The sequence below is a fragment of the Canis lupus genome, chromosome 5 (genome assembly GCF_003254725.2).
Source record: "Canis lupus dingo isolate Sandy chromosome 5, ASM325472v2, whole genome shotgun sequence".
Classification (NCBI taxonomy): Eukaryota; Metazoa; Chordata; class Mammalia; order Carnivora; family Canidae; genus Canis; species Canis lupus.
In genome coordinates this window covers 38936929-38958158 of record NC_064247.1, presented here as the reverse complement: position 1 = coordinate 38958158, position 21230 = coordinate 38936929, and the positions used below count along the sequence as shown (strand labels likewise).

Here is a 21230-nt window from a genome sequence, read left to right as displayed (position 1 = left end):
GAACTCCCTGGAGGGGGGGAGAGGAGGGACACTGGTTGCTGGGGCCGCTCTGCTGTCCTACAGCCTGGCACCGCAGCGGGACTAGGGTTGCCTTCCCAGGTTGTGGGCAAACCCAAAAGGCCTCTCCCTGTTCACCCCAGGTTTTCTATACCCTGGAGTGCCTCTTGGGATCACTGTGCTCTGGCAAGTACAAAAAGCTGGGTGCTGTCTCTTTAAGTAGTAGAGGCTGAGAAGCTCTCAGGCCACCATGACATATCCCAGCATTGGACCAGCCCCTGAATAAACTGGAAAGACGCCTGGTCTGGCTTCAGTTACAGGGAGCACCAACAGGGAACATCTCAGGGAGCCTGGTTGGAAGCAGTGGGGCTCACAGTCTGCCAGCTGCTGGTCTCTCTGCCGCCCTGTGGGGAGGGCCTTGCCGTGGCATCCCTTGTGTTTGACTGCAAGGAAATCCGCCTGGAGGAAGGGGTTACACCGTTTGGCCCGGTGAGTTTTCTTGGCAAATCGTCCCCCTGCATAGTGAGAGTATGCTTATGTTTCTTGGAGAGGTGCCCGGTCCCCCACCCCCTGCAAACCACCACTGGAAGGGATTGCAGTGGAGACAGTGCTCTGTGTTGCAACCGACAGAGTTGGAGCATTTTTTTTTTAATCCTTGATTAAGAGCTGGCTATATACTGGCTGGGGAGGTGAGAAGGACTATCTGAGAGCAACTAGAAACCCCAGCACATCCAGGTTTGAAGGGAGCAAGGGGACCCGATGCTATTTCCCTGATGGGAGACAGCTCTGCATGCACAGCTGGCAGGGGACGTAGGCTTGGGAAGCCGGTCAGGGAGAAGCTTCCACCTGTAGCAAAGCCCTGGTTGGGCCCTGGGTGTGGCCAAGCCTGGTGGACCCTTCCCTGGGCAGTGTTTCTTTTCCTATCCTGGGAATCGGGCAGGTGGGAGACATGGGCAAGGCAGTAAGGGCTGAACCAAAGGGTTTAGGTTCCCGTGTCCAAAAGTCACAGCACGGTGTGACCTGCTCATTGACTAAAATATCGGGTTCACGGGAGAGGAAGAAACAAGCTGTGCTTTACAGTGTGTGTGCTTTTCTGGAGGTAGATACCTCATTAAAAAGTTACTTGGAACAGAAAGAAAGGAAGAGAAAGAAAATCCTGAGTTAAATATGCTAATATTTGTAAAGTGCTTAGAATAGTTCTGGGGACACAGTGACCACATAAACGTTGGCTAAATAAATAAAAGTCTGGATGGCATAAAGTGAGGCCATAATTCCTGGGGGCAGCCTTGACCTATAAAATGACCCAGGAAAAAAATAAAATAAAATGACCCAGGAGGAGAGGCTATACTGCCATTGCTCTGGCTGGTTGTTCTATTGGCATATGCACTTCCGACCGGTGCGATTTCTAAGCTATTTTAGCTGGGGGTGGAGGGGTGGGGGGTGTCGGCCTTGCCTTGAGGGCTAAAGGTTATACAATAATAACTGGTGACAATTTACTGGCTCCTGGTCCCTATGTTCTAGACACTGTGCTAACAGCTTCACACACTTCGGCCCCTTTACTCACTACCATAAAACAGGCATTACCAGTCCTGCCTGCAGACCAAAAAAATGGAAGCTCATGGAACTTTAGCTACTTACTCAAATTCACAACCCTGAGGAACCAGGCGTGTCTGAGTCCAGAGCCAGAGGTCCCATTGGCATTGCCCCACCCCACCTCTCCCAGACTGTGTGTCAAGTCCTGCTAAAGTGCCTGCCACACCACGGGCATTGAATCAAACTTCTACATGTCATCTTCTTTGTAATCTGATAATAGAATTATCAGAAGAATCTTTCTGAATCTTTAAAAGACAGCTGTTGGAAGAATCCTTCAGATAATGTACTTAAAGAGAAGAATATGCAATGGGGCTGCCCTAAGCAGCTACTTTGAGGAGTAAAATCGTATGGAACCGTTTGAATCATTTAGAGCGATAGGGTTTTATGACACAGGACACTCGCAGGAGGGGTGTGTGCGCCAAGTGCTGCATTAGTAAGCAAAGGCATTTAAAGCCCACGTTAGGGCTCCCTGTTTGTGCATCAAGGCTCCCGCATCCTGGTATCTGGGTCCACCTGCACCACGCCCAGAAGGGCTCGCCTCTCTCTCTGGGACGCTGGGTGGACCGCGTTCAGGCGACTATGAATCAGCGGATTTCCCTGGCTGTTCTTCCCCCACCTCCAATGGCCAACTCCCCACCCAGTGGCCCGGTCGCCAGCGGAGGCTGGGAGCCAGGCCAGGTCGACTTCGTCTGGAGCTTACCGGGTTGTGGTCCGGTTCTGCCCAGGCTAGGAGCACCCAGACCCCCCGGGGGGACGCTGTTCCGTAGTCCACGGGGCTCTCCCTCCTCCCGCTAATCCTCACCCAAGCAGGCCCCGCAGGTGGGTCCCCTGGAGTCCTGGGAACCCGGCTCACGGCCTAGGCGCAGGCACTGACAGCGCAGCGCGGGCGCGGCCCAGGTGCGCCCCCGGCTGAAACGCCAGGGCAGGCCAGGACCCGAGAGGACAGGGGCGTCCTCCTGCCCTTAAGTGCCAGCTCCCCAGCTCCCCCCTACCCGGACGAGAGGAATCCAGGCTCGGCCCCCGCGTGGGCGCAGTCCGCGTGCGTGCGCCCCCCAAGCCCAGCGCCCGGCACCGGCGGAGGCGACCCCGGGAGGGCTTTTCCCTCGTGGCCGAGGGGGCGGGAGGGGGGAGGGAGGCCAGTTTATTGGCCAGCCCTTGGTCTCCAGGAACTCGGGGAGCCAGAGGAAGCGGAGGTGACAAAGCTCAGCTGCCGCTAGTTTGGAGTAAAAGTCGCCGCAGCGGTTTTGCAGAGATCGACTTTCTCCCGGGGCGGACTGAAGGCCGAGTAACTGTCGCCTGGGCTCCCCCCCTCCCTCCTGCCCTCTCTCCTCCCTGAGGCCCGCCCCCCTGCACACGCTGACCCAGGGACACACCCTGTTGCAGCGACGCAGACAGGGCGTTGCTCCCGTTAAAGGGGAACGCCGGGAGCCTCCCTCTGGCCCCTCGCTTCGCGCGCGCAGCCGGGCAGCGCAGGAGTCTTCGGGGACGCCAGCAGCCGAGCAAACGCACCGAGTTTGTGCCAGAGGCCACTTGGAGGATCGGGGACCGCTATCCCTTTGGGCTGTAAGTGCTTTGGTAGGCTGGGTGGAGGAGATGGAGGAGAAACGGGGGCATCGTGGGCATCTTCCGTCGATGGTGCCAGAAAGCGCGGGGCAGGCGCGGGTTTTGGGTTGGCCAAGTCTCCCCGCTGTTTTTCCGAGCTCAGACACACAGACAGACCGCGATCTGTCTCGAATAGTTCTTACGGGGCTTCTAGGGACACGGTGCGGCCTGCCTCATGGTCCATAAGTCGTAAGGGCGCGCGGGTGGTGGTGTCTGGATGTGGAGCAGGGGCTGAGCGGTTTTCTTCTCATTGGAGAGGCGCCTACTTGGGGACTCATTGGCAGAGCGGTCCCTGCGGTGGACCCCGGGGAGGGGGCGCCACGGGACTCCCGTGGACCCCCAACTTCTGCTCACATACCCTAGCCCCGATTATCCTTCTCGTGTCCCTCCCCGGCTCTAGGAGCCCCTGGATTTAATTTAAACCTTCTGGGAGACATCAGAGAACCTTATTTCTTCCCGTTGAATGTGTTGCTTATGCAGCGCAACGGAGGGGCCCGGCATATCGGGTACTTTTTAAATTAAAACTGAGTTACTGAAACGTCGTCTCCCTGGCCCAAGGCCTTGTACTGAAACGCCCCCTCAAGAGCAGCAGGGTTTTCGGAGCCACACGTATCCGCCTAACGGGTCACGCGGGTCTTCAGTTCCCCCAAGGACTGTAAAATGAGGGGCTAGGACGGCAGGAGGGGCTAGCCGAGGAGGGAGGACGCCCTGCCGGCCCTGGCGGGCTGCGGTCCCTTCGCACCCGACGTCTGGCCCCCTCCGTGCAGGCTTCTGGGCGCGCGTCCCGGCGCGCCGAGGCTGGAGCTGGACCGGGTTGCGTCTTGGCTGTGCGTGCCGGGGAGGGGGCGGGGGGCAGCCGGGACCCCGGCGAACCGCCCAGGGCCCAGCCCGGGGAGGGGAGCGCAGGGCCCGGCCCACGGGGGCCGCCGGGGACGCGCGCGGTGGGCGGCAAGCGGGGGACCCGGCCACTCTCCGGCGGCGGCTCTTTCCTGCCCGCGCGCCCCCGGCTGTGCGCCTCCTCTCCCGAGGGCCAGGACGGCGCCCCCGCGCTGGCCCGACCGGGTGGGAGCTCGGGAGCTAACGGAGTGCGGAGCGCAGCGGGTGTGGGAAACCAGCTCCCAGCCGCGCTCTCCCTGGCCGGTGCCGCCGGGTCCCCAGGCCTCGGGCAGAAATCCGGGCGCCTGCCTCCTGCCCCCTACCCGCCCCCCCACCTCGGTAGAGGAAGGGGGCACCCTGCCCGCCTCCTGCCCCCTTCCCCACGCGGGGCTGTGCCCGGAGGCAACCCGGGTGGGTGGAGGTGTGCCGTGGCCTCCGCCCGGCTGCCGGGAACGCCCCTCCTCCTGGGGTGACTTAGACGTGCGTGCGTACCCCTTGTTCTGTTCCCCAAGCGGGGGCTGTCGGGTGGCGGGCGGCTGCGGGCGGGGATGCTGCGGTCGGCTGCTGCCCTCTCTCGGCCGGCGCCCGGCGGCGGCGGCGGCGGTGGCGGGCGGGCGGGCGCGGCGCCAGGCCCCTGCATTCCGCGGGCGCGGGGACCCGCCCCCCGCGCTCCTCCTCCGCGGCTCGCCCGGCCTCACGCCCCGCTCGGGCTCCGTGTCCCCGCAGGCAGGACCTCCGCTGAGCACCACTCGCCGCCAGAATGCTCCTGCTGTTGCTGGGTATCATCGTCCTCCACGTCGCCGTGCTGGTGCTGCTGTTCGTCTCCACGATCGTCAGCGTGAGTGGCGGGCGGGGCACCCCGACCCCCCAACACCCCCTAGCCCGGGGCTCGGCCTCCCGGAGGCAGGTCCAGCGGCGCCTGCCTCGCCCTCAGCGCCCGGTCGTTATTTGCAGACAACGTCAAGTCTCAGACGTCGTCCCGGGGCGTCTTCGCAGTTTCTGGCAGTCTGCCCCCTTTCAGTTGTTTTGAGAAAACCCGAGCAGATTCATGGGGTAGGAAGGAAGCAATCGCCGCGCTAGGTCAGCTGCGCAGGCCTCCCCGTGTGCCAAATAATTTCAGAACAGAGCCAGGGTTCCCCGACTTCCATTTGATGAGATTAGCTTAGCGTTTACTCCCCCCCCCCACACCCCCCGCTGTAGATTCGTGGAGGAAGGAAGCAGAGTATTTATGAAGTTTTGTTTTTCTCCACGTGTCATACATAGGTCAGATGGGTGACTTGGTTCATAAAACACCCTGGAGGGCTGGAGATTGAAAAGTTAAAATGGGTTCTTCCAGAAAAGAGTTCACAGCCCCCTGTTCTGTTTTATGATGTGGACACAGCACCTTCCACCATCAGATAAGCCTCCACTATAGGAACAGGTCATCAGGGTCTCTTGGGTCACAGAGACTTCAAACATTAAGCACCTTAGATTTTTTTTTTAAGATTTTATTTATTTGTTCATGAGAGAAAGAAAGAGAGGCAGAGACATAGGCAGAGGGAGAAGCAGGCTCCCCGTGGGGAGCCCCATATGGGACTTGATCCCAGGACCCCAGGATCACCAGGACCCCAGGACCACGCCCTGAATGGAAGGCAATCACTCATCCACTGAGCCAGCCAGGCATCCCAAGCACCTTAAATTTGAAACTTCCTTCCTTGGCTGTGAGGATGAGCACAGACTCAGGCTGTCTTGTGGCTCTGGCTTTAACTTTTTAATATAAGGCAAATCCCAGGCATGATTTTCCCGTGCCTTTCAAAGGATGAGAGATAATTATGTCAGAACGAGAAATATTGATGTTGGGGACTTGTGGATTGTTCTATCATTTATAAGCACCTTTACAACATCTTAAAGACTCTTATCGGATTAATAGGAATAATAATAGGTAAGGAGATGGGCTCAGAGAGGTGGGACAGACACTCAGGGGATCCAGGACAAGAGCTGGCTCCCATGCAGGTGCCGTGGGCCGAGGCCGTGGCTCCTGTCGGAGTACATACTTCTGCACGTACTAGCTGACACGTGCATGCTATTTTTCTAATGACAGTGTGCTTTCTACTTGTAAACCCTGGGGCTCCCCGCAACACCATGTCTGAGCCAGCCCACCACGTCTCTCCTTTCTCCAGCATAACTGTGACCTCTGGCCAGGCCATACTGGGCAGGACAGGGCAGGGCAGGGCAGGGCAGGGCAGGGCAGGGGCAGGCTGGCTAGATGAGTGGAGGAGGCTGCTCTTACCTCCCCCTTCCTTGGTTCCTCACCGGGCTCGTCTGACTTAAGATGTCTGGTTCTTTCTAGCAATGGGTCGTGGGCAATGGACACGCCACTGACCTCTGGCAGAACTGTAGCACGTCCTCGGCAGGCAACGTCCACCACTGTCACTCATCATCAGCAAACGGTGAGACTGGCTTTTTGCTCTACACGCTTGCCCTTGTCTGTTGGTGCCATGTTTCTCAGTCCAGACCTGGAAACGCTTGTTCTTGGAAGACACGGCTCCAAAGTCGTCGCTGGGGTGGGGCGCAGAATGCAACAGGGGACCAGGAATCCAAGACAAGATGAGAGGAACAGAAGTTGGGCTGGTTAAGCCAAGACCCTGGGTATTTACTGTACATCATCTGTATTTGGGAAGATGCCCTGGAGTGCCCTCTTGTCACTTGGTGTGATGCTTCCTGTGTGCAAAGAAATGCAGACACAGATAAGCAAGCAGTCAAGGTGGCACAGTGGCAAGACTTTAGGCAGACCCCAGTCGGACTTTGGATCCAACTGGCATCTTTGCTTTGGTAGCTGTCTCTATCCAGAAATGTCCTGTTTCAGTGACAGTCCCAAGGGTGGTTGGGCCAGCTTTTGATCCCACATTTACAAGACTGCTTTTCTAAGTGGTGGGCCTCCCTGGTGCCATTTAGCATCAAAACTTTTGAGTGTTTCCTTGTGGCAAGACAGGAACTTGAAGCTATTGGGAGAATGTTAGCTGAGCCCAGGAGGGCCCTTCATCCAGAGGATTGTGTTCCTTCCTCTGTCCTCAGCACCATTGCTTGTGATACTTGAAACCAGGCTTACTTGGATCCAAGTTAAGGGGATAATTGGCAGTGAAGCACCCACTAGAGATCTCAAGTACTCAGAGAGAGCAGTCCTCAGCAGGGAGCCCTGTGTCTTTGGATGTGGAGAGGCCAAGGAAGGAGGGTGCCTCTTTTGGGTGGCCAGGTGCTGTTTAGTGGCTTCTAAATGGAAGGAGCCACTATGGAAGGAGCTGTAGTGCTTGGTGTTGAGGACATAGTGGGGTTGGCTTGGCATGGTCTCCTGTTTCAAAGCATCTATCCTCAGCCTGGAGAGGGGAGTAGCTTTAGGACGTACAGAGCTTTCTTGTCATCCTGGGTTTTAAAAGACCAATAAAATACGGACGGCCTGCCTTGTTGCTAAAGGTGTTCATGATCCAGTATTTCTTTTTTATTTTTAAAGATTTTATTTATTTATTCATGAGAGACACAGAGAGAGAGGCAGGGACACAGGCAGAGGGAGAAGCAGGCTCCCTGTGGGGAGTCCGATGTGGGACTTGATCCCAGGACCCCAGGATGACAACCTGAGCCAAAGGCAGAGGCTCAACTACTGAGCCACCCAGGTGCCCCCCTATCCAGTATTTCTGTTGAAGATGCTACAACCAGTGAGAGAGAGCAGCTTCGATCCAGCACAGTAAAGCAGTGAAGGGGCCCTCCATTCTGGCTTCCCACAGTGCAGTTTCTTTGCTGGGCTTTGCCTCCTGTGGGTTCCACACGCAAGCTGTCACTGAAGCATTACAAACCGAGCCTCTTGAACCTCAGTATAAAGAGAAACTTCTAGAATAGCTATTGGGAGCTTATGTGGGGAGGAGAGGCAAGGAGTAGAAAACCGTACTTAATGTCGTCACTTTTCTGGGCCTCAAAAAAAGAAAGGCCTCCGTCCTTACCGAAGCAAGCAGTCCCAAATCTTTCCTCTGAGTGCGTGAAAGATGCTGCATTGAAAACATCCTCGAGGTGGCACCATGAGTTTGCACGGTGAGCTGGCAAATGGAATGAAGCACTCATGCCTGCGGGAGAACAAGGCCGGAGCCCTGCCTGGCCCCAAAGCCACAGCATCCGGTGCGCCCCCCCCCCCCTTCAGGGTCTGGCTCAAGTTCCCTGAAGCCTCAGGATGGGAGGCGCCCCGCTCGCTGCTGACACCTGGTGGTCACAAGTGGTGACCGGGCCCCAGAGGGTGAGCGGCTTTCCCTGAGGCCAGCGGCAGTGTCCACAGTCACCCTTCCCTAGAGGCGTTTGGCCACATGAGGTTGGGGCCGAATCCTGGACTCTTAGGTCCGGAGGGGACAGAGGAGCAGCCATCTGAGTTGTGCTCAAACCGTGTATCGGAAGGAGAGTGGTCCTCAGGTCGGGGTCTGTGACCCTTCTTGCCGCACCTGCCGTGGTTGTGTCGGGCTGTTCTTGGGCCAGCAGCCCATCTCAAAGAGGCACCAGTGTCACTTGCATCAGGAAACTTCTCATCTTTCAACTGGCTCTTTATGCGCCAAGCTCATTCCTTGGGTTCCTTGACAATGACTTTGGGGTTTTTCTTGTTGCTCAGCGAGGTGGGGGGCGGACCCTGGAGCGTGGGGTCTCCCTCCTCCACATCTGCTTTCTCTGATGTGTTGAGGGAATCTGGACACGCCCTTAAGTAAGCTGGGTTGGTTTGGATTTGGGCTTCTTCTAAGTTAGAAGTTTCCATGGAAGCTTCTCCAGTAGCTGTTGACCTTGCCGACATCTCCCTGGTGGGTCAGCGTGAGCTGCGATGTCAGATCTGATAGAGGGGAATCCTCTGGACCTCCTCCACCTTGCTGATCCGGTTGACCAATTTCCGTGGCGAACAGTAGACGCAAAAACATATAATTACAAAATGAGACGGTCTTTACGAATGAACTATCTTAAGTCGGGAGCCACTTCCCTTGGTCCGTGAGTTTGCTCTCAGGATGTTCCAAACACACTTTTTATCGAAGGCATCCAAGTAATTCTTTACTGAAACTGATTTGCAAAGAGCACGTTACAGGTGTGTCTGGTGAACATAGGTTGGTTGATCTGACTTGCTGGTTTTTTCCTGAAGGGGCTTGTGTTTGTAGGTTTGTGGGGCCTGGGCTTGGCCCCCCTCCAGGGGTCATTGTGGCCTTTGTCATCTCTATGAACAGTGACCCTCACCTCATGGTGGTCAAACAGCTGTGGTACATAGTTTGAAAGAGATGTCACATCTTTCCCTCTTGCTACCTCTTGATACTGGAAGTGGTTTCAGATTTCTTACTAGCCGCCCTCAATCCTGCCTGCCTTCTTGTTTTCTCAATTTATTTGCTGGTTCCCGAGCCTCTTTGAGGAGCCAGGGGATAAGTGCGGAGGGATGAATCACTGTGAAGGCAGTGTAGGCCAGATGCCCAAGGAGTGGGGGCAGGCAGGCAGCGCCAGAGTTCAGGGGAGGAAGTGGAAGGGAGGTCTCGTGTGGGAGGTGGAATTTGATCCATCCTCCAGAGGATGGGCAGGATTTAAATAAATACAGGCAAGGAGGAGGATATTCCCTATCAAGGCAATGACGTGACCAACAGCAAGGGGACTGCGATGCCAGGGACGTGTTGGGCCAGTCGGCTAATATTCTGGTTAGGATTAAGACTGAATGCATATAACAGAACATCTTCAAGGGGCAGTGGCTTAAATAAGATAATTTATGGCACTCGTATGAAGTTGTCAGAGACCCAGGCACTTTCTAGCTCATTTCTTTGCCATCCCTTGGATTTGGTCCTCATCCTCATGGACAAAAGGGCTGCTGGGGCACCAGCCATCTCATCCACACTTCAGGCAATAGGGTGGAGAAGAGAGGAGAAGAAATGTGTGCCCTTCCCTTTTTATGAAATGTCTCCAGATAGACCACACACTTCTGCCTCTGTCTTGTACAGGAACTTAGTCACACGGCCACACCTTTTAACAAGGGAGGCTGAGAATGTAGTCATTTGGCTTTGTAAGAAACATGGCTTCTTAATTCCTAGAAATTTAATAGTGAGCACCTCCCAGTAAGCCTGGCTTGAAACACCACCCCACTGTTCTGGTTGGGATCTTTGTTATTTTTCTTCCAGCCTAGACTTCTCTTGTGAATTCCAGACTTGCATATCCAGCTACCTTCTAAACATTTCCACGGGGCTGTCTCATGGGCATCCCCAAACCAGTCCGTGTCTTCCACCGAACCCCACCTCTCTGACAGGGTTTAGGATTTTAGTGAATGCTGCTAATGTCTGCATGCATTTCGTCCTTGCTCCTCAGTGCCATCATAGGGCACCCCCCGGCCATTGGCCATTCCCTTGTGGGTCGCCATACCTTGCAGGACTTATCAGAGCCCCGGAGGCAGCCCCTGAACTCCCCACCTTTCTCTTCTTTATTTGTGACTTGCTTTTCTTTTTTTTTCTTTTTTAAGATTTTATTTATTTATTCACGAGAGACATAGAGAGAGAGAGACAGAGAGAGAGAGAGAGAGGCAGAGATACAGGCAGAGGGAGAAGCAGGCTCCATGCAGGGAGCCTGACGTGGGACTTGATCCGGGGTCTCCAGGACCACACCCTGGGCTGAAGGCCGGCACTAAACCACTGAGCCACCCAGGCTGCCCTGTGACTTGCTTTTCATACTGAATCCAGGTTGATATTTTTATTTTCTTTCTTTCCTTCTTTCTTTATTTATTTATTTATTAAGATTTTATTTATTTATTCATGAGAGACACACAAAGAGAGAAAGAGTCAGAGACACAGGCAGAGGGAGAAGCAGGCTCCATGCAGAGAGCCCGACGTGGGACTCGATCCTGGGACTCCAGGATCATGCCGTGGGCCAAAGGCAGGTGCTAAACCTCTGAGCCACCCAGGGATCCCCAGGGTGATATTTTTAAAAACCCAAAGCCAGTCCTTGGACTCTGGGCTTGAAGCATTTTAGAGTCCCTGCCTTGGTCTCAGTCTTCAGATGAAGATCTTTACCAAATTGCATAGGAATCTACCTGAATGATCTGTTCCCATGAACCCTCATCTCCCATCTCTTCTCCCCCATCATCTTGGAACTCTAGCCTCCTCTTACTTCCTTGACCATGAACTTCCCATCCCAAGGTCCTCCCCTCCCCCTTTCTCCCTTCTCCTGTTCTTTGGTGCATAGCTACTCATGGATGCCTACCAGGACTAGATACTGTTATACACGCCCAGGATACAAGAGTGAACAAGAGCTTGCATTTCACCGGGCGATAAAAACAGCCAAAGAACATGGATAATTTGGGGCCAAGGATGGGAAGTGCAGAGAGAGTGAGACAGGGTAATGTGTAATGAGGGCCGGGGCTGGGGGTGGGAGGCTTCTTGTCGGATTGACCCCTTGAGGATGACCGGGAGGCATCCATCTGTACATCTGGGGCAGGTTCCAGGCAGAGGGGCCACTCAATGCAGGCCTCAGGGCAGGGGAGGGGCCTGGCAGCGAGGAGGGCTGGAGGGCAGGCCAGAGCGTGGGAAGACAGAGGCCGAGGGGCAGAAGAGTAGGCCTGTCTATAGGTCCTTCTAGAGCCTAGTAGGCAGTTGGTGCATACAGGTGCGTTTCTACTTTTTCTGATCTCATTTAGACTGGCTGGATTGATTGATTGATTGATTGATTGATTGATTGATTTAAAGATTTATTTATTTATTTGAGAGAGAGAGCACACAGAGGGAGAAGTAGTTCCCCTCTGAACAGGGAGCCCAATGCGGGGCTAGATCCCAGGACCCTGGGATCATGACCTGAGCTGAAGGCAGAGGCTCAACCAACCCAGCCGCCCGGGCACCCAGACCTGCTATGTTTTATATGCATCTTTCAGCTGTCCGTTTTACTCTAAGTTGGAGTGGCAGCCCGGATCATTTAGGGGGCGGAACATATGAGACATCTTTGGTAGTAGAAATGCACTGATGACTGGTGATTGTCCTGAGACGTGGGATTCTTATCACTTTCATCATTGCTTGCCCTTCCTCCACCATCGTGCTCATCTTCTTTGTTGGGATTTTTTATTTTCATAGAAAATCCCCTAGGAATCTACCTATTTCACATCTAATTTTCCATATAGCCATAATGTTATTTCCTGATAGGAAATTAGTATCGGGTAACACATAGGTTCTCTCTGCCTTGAGTAGGACAGTGGAGCCTCGAGGTACAACAGACAGGCCCGTGGGGCAGCATCCACACGAGCAGACATCCATCCAGAGACAGATGAGGCCAGTTCCTGGAGCCTTGGTTTTCGAACTAATAAGATCTGAGCAGCTCTAGTTGGGATCTGGGGAGTCGGGGTGGATGCACTGAACCTTCTCCCTAAGTCCTGGAAGCCTTTACACAGTGAGTGAGTTTAAAATCTACCGACCCAGAAGGTTCCACAAGACCTGTGCCTTGCATTGACCCAACTAATGTTTTTTGTTTTGAATTCTCCAGAGTCTGCACATTTTAGGTCCAAATACACACATGCATTCTCCCACTTTTTGTTTTATCTACGTGGACCTGGTGGGTAGCCGAGTGGGTCGGAGTATTGGACTCAGGCCCTGGGCTGCTTGGGACCCCAGGCGCTGGACAGGCCCAGCCCTGACCTTGCCTGCCCCTTTGCTTGGCCTGGTCTTCATTGGGTTCACAGACTCCATCTTTCATAAAACCTGTCTCCTGTGCCCTGCCCCCACTGAAAAAGTCCTCCTTTGTCTCAGAAGAGAGCTCACAAACTTTTTCATACCGAGGTGTCCACACATAAAATGTGTGTGTTCTTGAATTCTCTTCATTTTAAAAGAGAGGGCCCATGCTGAACACGAAAGCATGAAGGAAAAAACAAGGCCCTCCTCCAGTCTGTCCCCAGAACATACAGGGCCACCTCTCATGTCTGAGGGCAGCTGCACACATGCACCCCCATTTCCCAGTGACGCCAGGCAGGTCTGCTGTGCCAGAGTGTGGGCTAGAGCCAGGATCCCAAGCCAAGAAAATGAGCAGTTGATGCTTTTTCTTTCTGTTCTAAGCAACAATGGCAACAACAAATTCATGGCAATCAGGTTGTGGGCAGCATGAGACTGACGCTTTGGATTGAAAATTAGAGAAATATAAAGCTTGCCAATCTCGGGAGCCCCTAGCTTGAGCCTCAGCGGTCAGTTGTTGTCTGTGTCTTCCAAGATTCCAGATTTCTCTCTCTTTTTTAAATCCATTTGGTGGCATTGTCATTTCGGCAAGGACATCAGACCATTTCCTCCTCTGTGGCTCAGCTCTTGGTCAGGCTTTAGAGAACACAGGAGGCCCTCTGCATTTATGAGTTCATGTTTTGCAATTTAAAATCTCCGTTGCTCTCTGGGCCAACCCACAATCTCTACCCAAGTGATGGCTCTTGATTTTACAGGCCCTTGTGGGTTTGCTGAGGCCCTGGCGGGTGAGGGAGGCACAGGGGATGGGATGTGGTGTCATAATGCTAATGTTTCAACCCGCAGAGTTTCTCATCAGATGCCAACATCCAGGAGTTAATTCTGAACGCTTGTTCAAACCTGAGTCTCAACCACATGGCCCTTGAAGCTCAGTCTTTGCTTTTTCAAAGAATTTCAGTTTCCAGGGTTCCAACTGAGTCAAGAAAGCACCTCTTATATTTCAGGAGTGGGGATTGGCCATAATGCGGCCCAAGGTTGTGGGCGTTGGTTTTTCAGAGCTTGAGAGAAGGATGTCTGGCATGAAGCCTCCTGAGTGTTCTCCACGGGCACACACATAGACTCTCAATGTTGGTAGGGGTCTGGGCGTGTCATCAGGTCCATCCCTCTCCTGCCACATCTGAGCTGATGCCCTCCTTCTTCACTGTGCCCACCCCATGTTTATCCTCCTAGTGATGGGTAACTCACTACCTTTAAAGAGGGCCTCCCATTTTCGAAGAGCTAATAGCACAGTCCTTTCATTTATATTCCTTAAATATGTTGAATGCATCTGATGTACCAGGCACTGCTCCACAAGCTGACCACACAGAGCCAAACCAGAAAGACCCAGCCTTTGCTCTAGTGGGGCTCACGGTTACTTGGTGGAGACAAGGATATACAAAAAATACTCAAATGTAGGCAGTGGAAAAGACTCTGAAGGAAACAGGGAGATGACATGGAAAGTCACCATATTGGGGGGAGCCAGTTATGGAAGGTGTCTTCCTTCTTTCCCTGTCTTATGGATGGAGATGGGAGGGATCCATCCTGTAATGAAAAGAGGCCAGTGTGGCTGAGTGTGCTGGCTGGAGGAAGGGGTATAAGATGTAAGGTGAGGTTTGAGGGGTTTGGGGCCAGATTGCAAGGCTTTGGACTGAGGAGGATGATGAGGACACCGTGAAGGGTTTTAAGCAGAAGAGTGGATGATTCCATCCATGTTTTGAGAGCTCATCTGGCTGTTATGTTGAGATTATGGAATGGGAGCAGAGCCCTGGGATGTACAAGTTGGCAGCTCATGGCGGAGGCCTCCGCTAGACATCCAAATATGGGAGTCACTCATCCCTACGGGAGGGTGTTGTGTCTAGAGCTGAATGGTCTTACCTAGGGAGTTGAGAGAGGGGGGGTTAGGAAGAAAGGAACAGAGTCCAGAGCTGAGGGTCGGGATACTCCAGTGATTAAATGGCGTGAGGGTCAGAGTTAGTGGAAGGGATTGGGAAAGAGTGGTCAGTGATGGGAGGAGTGCCATGAGGTATTGGCACGAAGCAGTGACTGTGTTGGACCTAAGCGTGTCCCCTCTTATGTCCGGTCATTTCTAATGATGTGCTAGGCATGGCTCATCCTCAAGCCATGAAGGGTCCCTAGGCTGACTTCAAGTACTCAGATTGGAGGGTCTTCCCTTGTCTGGGTGATGCCTCCTTCTCTCAGTGGCTTCTCTGGTGTCAAGTACTGCCTCTAGAAAGCAGGCATGAGCCTCCTCTTGCCCCTCGGATGCGGGATGGGGGGTGGTGCTGGTTTGGCTTTGCAGGGGTCCATGAGCAGAGATGAGGGAGACCTCGTGACCTTGCCCTCCTCCCTCCCCAGCTCCTGTGAATTCTAAACCTAAAGCAGGGCAGCAGGATCATTTAATTCATCAGATTTCAAAACATCATTGAACTTGTCAGTACCACCATCACCACTACCTCCGTGTATTGTGGTGGAAAACCCAGTAGAAAGGACACCAGGAGTCCTTGCTTTTTTGCACTGGGCCTGCCTCTAACAAACTGGGACCCTGGGGCAGGTGCCCTGGTTGCCCAGTAGAACGAGTACGGAGGTAGGGCCTGGAGTTGACACCTTCCACATCACGTCGTGGGGCCTCTTCATATTCAGGATATAATTGTGACATGGCGTGGGGGACAGTCGTGAGCAGAGGTGGCCTTTGAGATGGGCCGTGGAAATTGGGTAGAATTTCAGTAGGTGTGCAAGGGAGATTAGGGCATTGTGCTAGGGGAAGGGGGGATTATTGTGACCAGTGAGGTAGGGGCTCAATTCAAGCTCTTTTTTTAAATAAAGATTTTATTTATTTATTCATGAGAGACACACACAGAGAAGCAGAGACACAGGCAGAGGGAGAAGCAGCTTCCCTGTGGGGAGCCCGATGTGGGACTGATCCTAGGATCCTGGGATCACAACCTGAAGGGAAGGCAGTCGCTCAACCATTAAGCCACCCAGGTGTCCTTTGATTCTAGCTCTCTATCACCATGGTGCTTGGCCTTTTCAAAAATACTTTTGGGATTAAGAGGAGAGGGGGCTTCGGGTTATTATTATGTGGAAAATGCCTTTCAGGCCCAAAGATCCTTAGAATAATGCGGGCGTCCCCCCTCATCCACTGTACACTCTCAGAGAGTACAGCTCAGAAACGATGCGTTTCTGTCCTGGACTGCCATTTCTCTGGCCCAATCCAACTGTTCCAAGTGGTCTGTTCTTGAAACAAAAAAGGTTTTCTGATGAGTCAATTTGAAAAACACACAAATTTGAAACTTAAGAAGGCTTCTTCCTTTATGGCAAGAATTCTCTGAGCCTTTAATATTTTATTGCGCCTTGGAATTAACATCCAAGGAGGGAGGTTAATGGACTTGACCATGGAACCCATCCCCTCTTGTTTTTTTTAAGGATTTTATTTATTTATTCATGAGACACAGAGAGAGAGGCAGAGACCCAGGCAGAGGGAGAAGCAGGCTCCCTACAAGGAGCCTGATACGGGACTCGATCCAGGACTCTGGGATCACGACCTGAGCCAAAGGCAGAGGCTCAATTGCTGAGCCACTCAGGTGCCCTGTTTTTGTTTTTTTAATCAACCGTTGGGTTGATTAAAAAGTGGTCCCACGACAATTCTTTGAGAAACAAACACAGCCTAGCCTAACCTGATCCTCTAGTTACTAGAATTTTCCAACTGGAAATAAAGGAAGCCTCTGACAGCTTCATATTTTCAGGTACCTCTGTGCTGTATTATTTTCCCATAGCAGAAGACTGTTGATATTAAGCCACAGATAAAAGTTAGACTCTGAAAGGACCTCCTCCCCATGTGGCCTTCCTGGTCTCTGAGTTCTGGGCCCAGATCTGTGGGCTGAGGGCCCGCACAGCACAGAGCTTTCCCCTCTGGTTTGCATTCAGCCTGAGACCTGAACCTTCTTTCAAAGCCATCAGCTGGTCTGGATGAGGAAGAAGCCAGAGCCCCACGCGCTCAGCCCTGCACATACTGCAGCTAGTGGGTGAAGCCTGGATAGAGACCTCTTGGCAACTCAGCTATTCCTGGAATGGCATTCATATGGAGAAGGAACGACAATGGCAGGGTGTGATGGGAGGGCAGGTGGGGAGAGCCAGGCCTTGGTGGTCACGTGCTTTTTTAAAAAAAATCTTTTATTTTTTAAATTATTATTATTATTTTTTGGTCACATGATTTTTTATTTTTTTAATTTATTTTTATTTTTTAAAAAAGACTTTACTTATTTATTCATGAGAGACACACACACACACACAGAGAGAGAGAGAGAGAGATTGAGAGAGAGAGGCAGAGACACAGGCAGAGGGAGAAGCAGGCTCCCTGCAGGGAGCCCAATTTGGGACTGGATCCTGGGACTCTGAGATCACATCCTGAGCCAAAGACTCAACCACTGAGCCACCCAGGCGTCCCTTGGTCACATGCTTTTGAAAGCAGCCTAGCATTATGCCACTGTGCAGTCTGATCTCTTGCCCTTGGGATCCATCCCCTCTGATGGCCTCTTTCTTGGAGGTTTTATTCTCTCCTGGGCTCCCTTGTGTTTGCTCTGACTCTCCCGCATCTGCCCTTTCCTCTCCCTTCCAAGAAAACCGGTCCTCTTGACTGAGTCAGGAAGCTTTTCTGAATTCCCCAGAGCGGGACTCCAGGCGGAGCAGGGGATGGGAGGGGCAGGTGGTTCTGTAATGAAAGGTGCGGAAGGGCCCAGAAGATCTGGTGCATTTAAAAGTGCTTCCTTCATCCTTTCGGAGCCCGTAGCTCCCTGGACTGCAGGCCGGGCTAAGAATACAGCTGCGGGGGAACATGTACTTCCTTCACTGCTAAGCTGCCACGGCCGCAGGAATCTGACCTTGAGGTGAGCTTTGATCACTGAGTAACTCAAGCTTGCCCTTGTCTGCCGGGGGAGCTGGGCCCGCCTGTCACAAAGCTGTCAGCAGCTCCTGGGCCTGGCGGGGGCCTTAGAACCAAGTCTGCGGAGAGTTTTAGGCCTTCTGATCCCTGTGCCTCGCACCAGGGTTGGAGATTAAAACGCTGCCACGAGCAATTCCACAAATACTTACCTAGGCATCCACTTGGGGCCTGCAGGATGACCCTGGGTGATCGTGACGGGCTCAGCGGATGATTGCAAACTTGCAATCGGAGCCAAAGTGTGTCTCTGCACCGGGGCTCGGAGAGGAGCTCAGATCTGCCGCTTGGAGTGGTGGCCTGTTAGGTTCGCTCTGTACAGAGCAGGTTTGTCATCGATAGCTCTGTCCCTTATATCGGATACCTCTCTACCCTAATAATGACATCTGGTACATCTGCTTTGCTTTGCCATAGCAGAGGTTAGCCACTGAAGCCTGCAGGCCAAATCTGGCCCACTGCCCGATTTTGTAAATAAGGATTTATTGGGGGAGTGGGCCACACCCATTCATTTACATATTGACTAAGACCCATTTTGTGTTAAGATGCCAAAACCGAATAGTTGCCATGGACACCAGACCTGTGACTTGCAAAGCCTAAAATATTCACGGTCTGACTCTTTACAGATAATTTGCAAATACTTCCAAATACTTCTGCAGTTCTGGTTGGTGCTTCAACGATATGGTGGCTTGTGTGAGCACTGTGGTCCCCATCAATCATTATGGGAGTGACGCAGATGGAGTAAACCGTCTGCTGGAACAGTCTGTAAATGCTTATTTACTCTGGTCCTCAACATCAGCTTTTTTAAAAAAAACGTTTTATTTATTTATTTGAGATAGAGTGAGATCGGGAACAAGGGAGCATGTGTGGGGGTGGAAGAAGGTAGGAGAGAGAGAGAGAAACAGGCTCCTCACTGAGCAGGGAGCCGACTCGGGGCTCAATCCTGGGACCCCGGGATCACACCCTTAGTGGAAGGCAGACACTCAACCGACCGAGCCACCCAGGTGCTCCTAACATCAGCTTTTTAAATGAGGTACTTGGCATCATCCTTTGACAGAGCTTTCATATCAGCATGTTTGATCATTGCGCCAGGCCGACCAGCCAGTCAGTATGCCCCGTCAGAGAAGAGAAATTCAAGGCCAGGCACGTGGTAAGTGGCAAGTTAAGCCGATGGTCCGCAGAAGCAGGTGACAGAGCCATCCCCTGGACCACTGTAACTGGAGCACGCGACTGCTGGTGGTCAGGCTTCGCGTATCCTCCAATGGGATGGAACCCCTGCCGTGTCCTGAGCCGGGATACCTCCCTGCTCTCCTGGCCTAGTCCGGTCCAGGTGAAGGATTCTGGGTCTGGAGCAGTGGCCTCTGCAGTGCAGAAGCCGCGAGGACATCGTGGGCTTCCTTCTGATTAATACTGACAGGCGTTTGGACTACTCAGGCAGCCTCCTGAGGCTGGAGCGGAGGCTGCTCCCTTCTGGCTCAGCGCTGCTGTTCTTCCCCCACCCCTGCTTCCCATGTGCAGCTTCTGATTTGATAGCATTTGAGGGAAGGATAAGTGTCTTTCCTCTCTGCAAATGGAAGATCAGTCCTGTCCAGATTCCAACTCTTCTTCGAATTTTAGCGTCCTTGCCTATTATGACCGGCAATGTCTAGTGTACCTTGGGGTCTTTTAGATTATTTTTAATTATTCAAATTTTACATGAAAGCATTCTCCTTATTAAAAATAAATCAAATGATAGAGATCTCAACCAAAAACCAAACTCTCCTCCATTCCAGCTCCAGTTCGTGGAGGCAGTGTGAATATCACTCTGGCACGTCTTTGGCTCTTTTTCCAGTGAACACACACACACACACATTGATGTGTGTGTGTGTGTGTGCATATTCACACCTCCTTATGTAGTTTTTGGGTGTGTATTTACACAGTGACATCCTGTTGTGTGTACACCTTAGTCTTTTCATCATCTTGGAGATCTTTCAAAGATTGTTCATTTTCGAAGTTGTGATTTTTTTAACTGTTGCAAAATACTCCATTGTAGTCATTTACCCTAACTTGTTTCCACTCATAGGAGTGATGGTACGATGAACATCCTTATTCATTTCTCTTTGAGTATATGTTTAAGTATTTATCCAGAATATAGTAATTACATTGTGGACTCATATTATGGGCATTTAAGGATTAAAATGTATTCTTCCAAATTGCCAGTCACAGGATTATCATATTATCATTCCTCTGAACAGTGTACAGAGGTTATCTATTGTACGTGTACTCTCTTGATGCTATCAACCCTTTTGCTTTTTGCCAATTTGATAAACATTGGCATCACATTCCTTGTGCATTTCATTGCATTTTCCTAGATACTAAAAGGTTGAGCACCATTAAATATGTTTTTTTTAAAGGTTTTATCTATTTATTCATGAGACAGAGAGAGAGAGAGAGAGAAGAGAGGGGCAGAGACACAGGCAGAGGGAGAAGCAGGCTCCCTGTGGGGAGCCCAATCAGGACAAGATCCCAGGACCTCGGGATCACAACCTGAGTTGAAGGCACACGCTCAACCACTGAGCCACCCAGGCTCCACTCAGATACGTTTTTAAAGTGTTGGTCAAGTTCTAGTTGGGATATTATTTAGGATAGCATCGAATTAGTACATTACTTTGGGGTAAGTGGTGTCTTTAAGATTTTGAGTGTTTCTATCTGGAAACATAGTATGTTTCTGTGTCTTTGACACTTCTTCTATGTGCTTTAATAAAATTTATCTGCCTTATTGAGCACCACTCCCACCAAAGAAAGTGATTCTCTAATTGATTGTATTTCTGTCGTTTTAAAATTTTATTAAAATTTGCTCTTATTAGTGAGTCCATTAATTTTGGATTCATTTAATTATTCCTTTTCTAACTTCTTAAGTTGAAAGTTTAGTTCATTCTTTGTCAATACTTCTATTTCTTAGTGAAAGCTCTAAGGGTATACATTTTCCACTGAGTACTGATTGGACCACCACCTGTAGATTTGGCATTTACTACTCTCAATACCAATCCTTGCTGAAGAACGTTTTAGTTCTCATCTTCATTTCCTTGTCCCAATACTATTTTTTAAATTTCCAATCTTATTTTGGCCAGTTTGTTTTTCATTTCTACTTTCTGTTCTCCTCCAGTTGTGCCTTTATCACTTCTGTTTCCTTTGAGATTTATTGAGCATTTCTTGTTGCCTAATGTGTAGTGTGTAGTTTCCTTGAGTTTGAAAATAATTTATGATCTTTTTTATATGGACACAAAATTTCTTTTATCAATAATCTCTCTGCTACAGTAATTGTTTTTTAGTTACTTGATTTGTCTATTCTGAAAGAGGTATGCTGAAGTCTCTCACTATAATTGTGATTTTGTCGATTTCTTCTCGTATTCTAAGTGTTCTTTGCTTTATACCTTTTCTGGGCCATGTTATTATATGCATAAAGGTTTATGACTCTTATTTCCTCATGGTGAACTGGATCTTTCCATACTATGAAGTATCCCTGTTTGGCCCCTTTCGTCTTTTTCAAT

General features: G+C 51.6%; 1 protein-coding gene across 2 annotated transcripts in view; it reads left to right on the top strand.

Moving 5' to 3' along the window:
• The first annotated feature begins 223 nt into the window (after positions 1 to 223).
• Positions 224 to 21230, top strand: part of PMP22 (peripheral myelin protein 22) — a 32314-nt gene continuing 11307 nt past the window's right edge. The window contains exons 1-3 of one of the 2 annotated variants that reach the window (XM_025428323.2): positions 224 to 486; positions 4795 to 4906; positions 6398 to 6497. In XM_025428323.2, coding sequence (XP_025284108.1) covers positions 4829 to 4906; positions 6398 to 6497 — 178 coding nt within the window. In that variant the 5' untranslated portion in view covers positions 224 to 486; positions 4795 to 4828. Of the gene's footprint in view, positions 487 to 2801; positions 3154 to 4794; positions 4907 to 6397; positions 6498 to 21230 lie in introns of those variants that run through there. The other variant, XM_025428322.3, reaches the window with a different exon arrangement.